The 8098-nt window shown below is 40.6% G+C and overlaps 1 protein-coding gene across 1 annotated transcript; it reads right to left on the bottom strand.

Moving 5' to 3' along the window:
• Nucleotides 1-3181: 3181 nt before the first annotated feature.
• Nucleotides 3182-3844, bottom strand: LOC114316506 (uncharacterized). Its single transcript, XM_028263158.2, has one exon. The coding sequence runs from the start codon at nt 3842-3844 to the stop codon at nt 3182-3184; it is 663 nt and encodes a 220-aa protein (XP_028118959.2).
• Between the last annotated feature and the right edge of the window lie 4254 nt (nt 3845-8098).

Genomic DNA, 8098 nt, shown 5'->3' with positions numbered 1-8098 from the left:
GCTCCTTATAGCATCAAGTTGGAGCTTCAAAATGATTTGAATTCATGCATGTTTGCATGTTCATCTTGTTCTTGAAAAATGGTTTGAAATTGAGTTTGAATTAAACACCCTTGGGCTTGATTTCTCAAAATTGAGCTTTGAACTAGGATATTCTATGTGTTTATAAATGTTTTCCAGAAAATGGGCCCAAGAGGATTGGTTTTGATGCATTTGAATGTGAGTTTGAGCTTGGAGGTGCAATCTGGGATTTCCAGATTTTACACTCCCGCTCGAGCGGGGTAAGTGCCGCTCGAGCGTGGAATCCGAGCATCCAGTATCTCTGCACTGTTTTACAGTCCGCTCGAGCGGAGGATTAGGCGCTCGAGCGGAGTCATGTCTCAAGCTCGAGCGGGCGTCGAGCGGAGATTTCACTCATCCAGTACTTTTACAGTACGCTCGAGCGGGAAAGTTGACGCTCGAGCGTGTACCTTTGTTGCATGACCGCTCGAGCGGGGAAACCTGCGCTCGAGCGGGACTCTGTTTTTCTGAAAATCTTGAAACGGTCTTCTGATCACATCTCTGCATCCTCATTCCATTCTAGGCATTCTTAGGCCTAGTTTAAGACATGGGGATAGATGTAGAACACACCGAGGCATTAGGGGTTAAATTATGTTATCTCCCAACGGTGTAGCTTAGTGTGTGTTCAATCTGTTAACTGTGTAGGGTTGGCGACTGGGGAGGCGCGCTCTAGCATACTGTAGCCCAAACTCTGTGAGTAACAATTGTGTGAAGATATGTTCAAATGATTATCTTCTGAATACTAAACTGAACTGTTTACTGAACTGATATTGTTTACTAAATGAATGTATGTCCTCTATTCTGAACTGTATTGTGGCATCCTTAGCAACTACTGTTACTGACTGTTACTGTTACAGAGATCTCTGTCGGTTCCCTCGTGGAACCACTACTGTTACTGATTGATGTCCATCATTACTGTTCGGTCTTTAAGACCTACTGTTTACTGCTATGCTAATGGATGTACCACATATGACTGAATAACTGTTCTGACTGAAAGACTGAAGTATTGTTTAATGAACTGATTTCATTACTGTAAGGACATTTCATTCTTAACCTCCTTACACATTATGTTATTCACTGGGCTTTAGCTCACTGTTTATATATATATGTAGGTGCTCAGCCACCAGATCGAAGCTAGGAGCGCGGGTTAGACTCCAGTTTTGTCAAGCCAGCCTTTGTGCCTTACTGCGAGGTTCCGAGTTGCCATGTTATGGCTTTGGGGTGTCTTGTTTTTCCCCCGTCTGTCTCCGTACTGTTTGGTTTACTGTATAGACTGTCAGCTACTAACTGTACTGTTATCAAGGGATTTGGTCCCTGTACTGTGTGACTGTAAATTTTGTATAGACTGTACTGTTTGTATATGTGAATGCTTGAAAAATCTTTTTGGCATACAGACTGTCACAGCTCAATGGGCATTATTTAGTTACTGTTTTGGCTTCTGCCAGGCCCTGTACTCTGTTTTGCTATACTACTGTTCTGCAGGCCTTCGGTAATCTCGGATTACTGGCCGGTTACGGTGCTAAACCCATAGGGCCGGGTTTGGGTCGTGACAAGGGGGAAACAGTCCTTTGGGCATGCTTTGTTCAGACTAGTGAAGTCTACACTGACACTCCACTTGCCATTCTTCTTCTTTACCACCACCGTATTGGACAGCCAGATGGGGTAGTTCACTTCTCGAATTGCTTGTGCTTTTAACAGTTTCTCCACCTCTTCCTCTACTGCCTGTACATGGACTAAAGTTGGTCTTCTTACTCTCTGAATCACTAGCTTGGCCGACCTATCCATGATACGTTTGTGGTAGGTGACCTCGGGACTAATCCTCAGCATCTCATAGGTTGTCCAAGCAAACACTTCTATGTTTTGTCTAAAAAAAAAGTCTCTATTTTTTTTTCTTCCTCGGCTAAGCCAAAGCCAAGAAAGAAGAATCGCTCCTCATCACCTTCCTGTACAAGAACCTTTTTCAAGGGTTCTTCGCTCTTGTTGGAAAGTTCTTTGCTGACATCATCTAAGACCTCCCGATCTTCACTTTCAATCTCTGCTACCTTTGCATCCCTCACATTGCAGGTGTACTTCATTGCTACCATAGAGCAATTTTTCACTTTTACTTGGTCTTCCCTCACTTCTTTAATCCCCTATTCAGCTAGAAATCGCAACAGTTGGTGCAGCGTTGAAGGAACAACCCTCATTGCATGCAGCCAACATTTTCCCAGAATGATGTTGTATGAGGAGAGGGTATCTATCATGGTGAATTTTGTAATTACCTTCTTGGTCCCTACCTATACCTCTAGACTCGTGGCCCTTAGAGGCCATGTCGGTGTCCATTGAATCCGACCATCGGGTTGTCGGATTACTCTAGATCATCCTTGTAGAGGCTAAGCTCCTTGAAACGTCTAACGTACATGATGTCACAAGAGTTTTCTAGATCAACTAGGATGTGCCTCACTTAGCAATCTCTTACTTTCAATGTCACTACCAGAGCATCGTTATGTGGATGTCGTACCAAATTAAGGTCCTCTCCAGTGAAGGATATCATAGACACCTGATGTCCACTTGACTTGGGTTTCTTCTGCTGGACCTGGTAGATATGCTGCAGATGCCTTACCATCTGAGTCTTCCTTCGAACTTCATTCTCATTGACCTTCAAGTGAATCACATTGATTACCTATGGTCCCTCTGTTTATAGCGATGGTGTTGGCGGTGGTGCTATAGATGCCTGGGCCAGCTTCGCTTGTTCCTCTCTTATTTTTGCTTCGTCGATTAGGTCTCTCAGGTGTCCCTATTTGACCAAATCTTCCATATGCAACTTCAGAGCTCGACACCCCTGGGTTATGTGCCCGTCTTCCTCATGGTAGGCACAGTGCTTACTAGGGTTCTTGTCTATGAACTCCCTTGGGGCTTTTTGTGGAGCCTTGTAGTATGGCTGGTTTTTAATTCTCTCCAAGACCTTATAGACGGGGATCTTGAAAATAGTACTTACTGCCTACATGGATCTTAACCCTAACTTCGGCCTGTCAGCGCTGGTATTTCCTTGGCCTCGCTTTGGCGAGCTATATCTCTTTTTTTGTTTTGATGTACTTGTCTTCTTTGCCTTCTTGTCTTCCTTTTCCCTGGCGTACTCTTCAATTTATGCCATTAATTCTTCCATGCTCTTCGGGAGTGTCTTCGTGAGTGATTGCCGAAGTGGGCAATCATCATCCAAGCCGTTCTTAAAGGACACAACTGTGAGTTCCTGGTTACATGCTCGAATCCAATTATGAACCTTATAGTATCTCTTGGCATAGGCCCTAAGACCTTCACCATCGCTGATCTTCAATGTCAGTAGGGAGTCTACCCTTAGTGGCAGTAACTTGTTTGTAACAAAACAAGCTACAAACATCTCAGCCAAGCCTGCCCAACTCTTCACGTATCCTTTCAAGTGTTCGTGAAACCAATCTGATGTTATTTCTCCGAATGACGATGGGAATACTTTGCACAATAGCTGCTCATTCCCACTCCGCAAAGCCATTGAATTCAAATATAAACTAACATGAAAGTTTGGGTTAGACTTACTATCATAAACCTGAAACCTTGGCATGCTAAATTTCTTCGGTGCTTCGAACACATCTAACTCCACCGAGAATGGCGTCTTCGGCTGGACATTTGATGTGATCTCAACATTGTGTCTCTTCCTCTGGAGGTAATCTCTCAGGCCCTCATTCGTTCGTTCAAGAGCTTGACTATCAATCGACTTCAGCCTTTTCGGCGCCCTGCTTCCGGTGTTAGGATGCATTCTCTTGGACTTCTCCATGTCCACTGCATCATCAAAACAGAGGCATTGCCCTTGGATCTACCAAGATCCCTTGACATAGGTCCCCTTGGTTTGTGGTGTTCTCTGTGACTCTTCTCGTACAAACTCTGTCCTTCTAGCATCTTGTTATTGCCGATGTGAAGTTTTCTATCCCTTACCATGCTGCAAGATAACAGGCATTGTCTTCTGTCCTTCCTTCTAGACACCGGCCTTGGTTGCTGGTGCCGGTGTATCTTGTAAGGGAAACGCTGGTTGTATCACGTTGTTTTATATCATGAAGTTGATGACTGTCTGCAAGTCTGTCAAGTTGTTCGCCATATCCTTTAGTTCCTTATCCCTTCTTAGGCATCTATCTTTCCACACTTGGAGATTGCCTTCGTGGTAGTACTCATCTCAACTATCCTTCATGTTTCCATTTCGGCCCCGAGCGACATTAGTCACCTCAGGGTCAACCTCTTGTACTTCTTCGTTATTGTTCCCTCCTTCAGTGTTAGGACTCATATGTTCCTCCTCCTCACTGTAAATGTCATCCATAATCCTTACTTCCTGTCTATTGTTGGTCATCTATTTTATACTAGTTTCCACAGACGATGCCAAATTGTGAGTGTTGATTTTCGACCACACAACTAAATAGGGAACTTAGCTGGAGAGCACACCGCAAAATAGATTATGCCAACCATCTGCCAACAAGAAAATGAGAATACCGTGGTGGTTCGTCCATCCAGGGGCACTTTGACGATCAAGTCAGTCAAACAATTTCTCAAAGATCTCGCATAAGTACTTAACGCACAAATTAAAGCATACCTTAGACCCATGGGGGTGTGTCACTTTTATAGCCAATAGTGCCCTCGTCCCCTAGAAGTCTCATTTCATAGGATTTAAGCACTATACTTATCTTGGACTCTTAGTTAAATATGGATGAACTCCTCAAAAGTCTCATCCTTATTCGAACTAAGTGCATCGCTTATCTAGGACTCTTGTCCCCTATCCTGATATCTCATAATCCCAGTATTACCACACTGTACCTTGGCAATATCGCAATCATCTCGGCAACTATGACTCGCCCATGTGACACCTTAGCTGACATCCTAGAGCCACCTCAATCACATGGCGTCTTCCCCAAAATACTTCCCGACAACATGGGCTAGAAGAAAGATTATATCTTTAATAAATTCTCTTCGTATGATGTATAGATAATTTGTAAGCTCTCTCGCTCTCAGCATCTTTTTCAAAAATAGTTATTTTATTGTTCGATTAGCTTATTTTGTGGCTTTAGATATAGAAAAGGGCCACTTGACAAGCTCGAGTAGAGAGTCAATGAACTGCTTTTGGAATAAATTATGGTCCCTCAAGGTTTCAAACAGGAGCGGATTTATGAAGAGGCCAGTGCCCCTCCCCCCTTAATTTTGCATTTTTTTTTGTGTCTGTGTGCATATAAAGAAAATAATTAACAAATAAAAAATTTGTATAAAAATAACATTTAAAATGATTTCTTAATGGCATTTTTTAAATTACGAAGATAAGAGTGGTTGTTTTAATTGAAAATTAAGAAACCACAATAATCCATATTATTATGTATGAAAATTTTATAAAAAAAAAATTCAGTACAACAATGATAGCACATCATTATTTACATGAAAATATAGTTAATCCTACTACGAAAATTTAGAATTATTGAATTGTTAATTGCATTTGACAAGTGAGATTAACTCTCCATGCGCTATTTTTCTACTCATTAGTAATACCATATATCGATGATGATATGTTATCACTATTATTTGTATATTATTATATAATCTATTATAAGATATATAATACTCTTTTGCATTACTTATAATATACTAGTTGTATGTCATATTGGCCCTGTTTGGTAGAGCTGTGGGAAAGTGCTTATAGCTTATGCCTTAACAGCTTATAGCTTATAACTATGAACATAAACTAATTTCTGACTTATAAATTAAGCATCTCCTGCCCCACTCAAAGAATAAGCTGATTTTTGACTTACAAAAAGCTATAAACTGCATTGTTAAGCTAAACCAAACACATCAAAATAGCTTAAATTAAGCAAAAAGCTGAAATAAGCAGCTTTTAAGCTGCACCAAACAAACACATTGTATTTCCAATTATGATCTTTCACAAGGCCAATTATGATCTTTTGTATTAAATATTTAAGATTTTCTACTTAATATTAATTTAAAAAATTATTATCTATTGTTATTAATTATGAAAAAAAATTTGAAGCTAAAATTAATAAGTGTCCCCTCTGAACAATTTTTCTGGCTCCGCCACTGGTTCCAAATAAGGTTAAACTATTTGTATAAAAAGTTTGCTGTAATATTCTCCCAGTTGAAGAGAGACTCTTCTAAAATAAGGTCACGTTACATGCAATGTGTGTCTGTAATGAAACTAGTTTGATGAAACTAATTATTTAGACTTTTGGAGGTTGTGAAACTGTAGTGCCTTCAACGTTCAAGATTTGTAAAAATGCAGACTGCTAAAAGTAACAAAATTTGATGAAAACAGCTGAAGGATTTTGATTCTGAAACAATTAGAATCATATTGTATACTAGTGAGAAAAGAAAATTTTGGAAACATTGGATGTAATTGTTAAAATAGAGTTTACTAGGCAGGCATGAGGTTCAATTTGGAGGTTGTATAAATTTTCAACAAAACAAAAACATTAAAATTATCTTGATGGGATTATATGCAGAGTATAATATATCTAAATTATTAATTTTAATTTTACAATTGTTATAATTTGCAGAGTATAATTTATCTAAATTATTAATTTTATAATTGTTATAATTTAAAACGTTAATTATATTGAATATGTGCTAATGGTTAATTTTTTTTTTCTTTTTTTACAGATTGTTTTTGCGTGAGCTATTGTGGATGTGTACGAAGAGCATTTGTTTTGTATATGGAAGACATTTATTTTGGAACAATCCTCTGTATGTGTGTCAATTTCCGACCACACTGCCAAACAAGTACTCAGCTGGAGAATACCGGCAGAATAGATTAAGCCTGAACGACCTGTCACAGAAAGATAAGATTCCGGTGGTGGTTCGTCCACCCGGGGGCACTCCAACGATCAAGTCAGTTATCTCTCAAAGATAGCAAAAGTGCTTAACTCACTATTCAGAATACAAAAAGCGTACCTTAGACCCACGAGGGTGCGTCTCTTTTATAGCCAACACTGACCTAATCCCAATAGAAGCCTAGCTTCAATGGACTCTGACTCAATGCTAATCCTGGACTCTCAGTTTGATTGGGATAAACTCTCTAAGAGTTTTATCTTTATCCAAACTGAAGTCCTCTCTCATTCTAGGACTCTTGTCCCTTATCTGCTTATCCCAGATTCCGGTATCCTCGCTGATAACCTCGGCCTATCCGAGATTATCTCGGCGTCATGACCAGAACACGTGGTACCTCGGCTGGCACTTCGGTGCCACCTCGGCCACGTGTTGTAATTCAAAAATTATGTCCCCGCAACTGCCCCCTAGGTTTTATTACCTTGGCATCCTGAGATGATGGAACCTATATCGTTTCTCCCATTTAGCACATCGGCTAAGCTAGCTTTGTCCTTCATTACCGAGGTCATCATTCGTCGGCTAAATACGACCAAGACTTGGTCTGTTTTCATCAATGCTTCAAAACCAATAACCAAGTTTGTTTAAGTTTCTCAGCCGAGATTGTCCCTCTAGCCGAGGTCCTGCTCCATTAAATCAAGAACTCCAAGAGTTTCAACACGCGTATAAGCTGTCACGCACAGTATTTCAACCGTTTTTGCCACGCGTCCTTCCACTACTGAGTCATACCTGACACGCGCCACTAAGTCGCATTGCATTTGCGTGCGCCGTCTGACAAGCACGTCATCCTAGGCACACTAATTGCCATTTTGCCGCCATTCTGCGTGTTTGATCAAAATCATCCCTCTCTCTCCGTCTTTTCACTTTTGCATCTTCGCTTTCGTTCAAACTTTCTCTTTACTCCCAAATCGTCAATTGCTAATTTCGTGACGCTTTCTGGAACCACTTTCACTCTCCCCCTCCAGTGAGGCTTTTGCTGCACTTCTTTGCTCACTACCACCGTCTGACACCGACGTACTTCACACCGGCCTTTTTTTTTTTTTTCCTCAGTAAGCGACTGTTCCTTTTTACTTCAATTTCTTGTTTCGCTTTAAACAACTATGCTTGTACACTGCCATGGTGTTTTTATTCATGCTCTTAATTTGTTACTTTTGTGTTGATTTCC

This window comes from Camellia sinensis, chromosome 7, assembly GCF_055761805.1.
Source record: "Camellia sinensis isolate YWXY chromosome 7, ASM5576180v1, whole genome shotgun sequence".
In the NCBI taxonomy this organism is placed as follows: domain Eukaryota; kingdom Viridiplantae; phylum Streptophyta; class Magnoliopsida; order Ericales; family Theaceae; genus Camellia; species Camellia sinensis.
The sequence above is the reverse complement of the archived record's forward strand: the minus strand, read 5'-3'. Positions and strand labels throughout refer to the sequence as shown.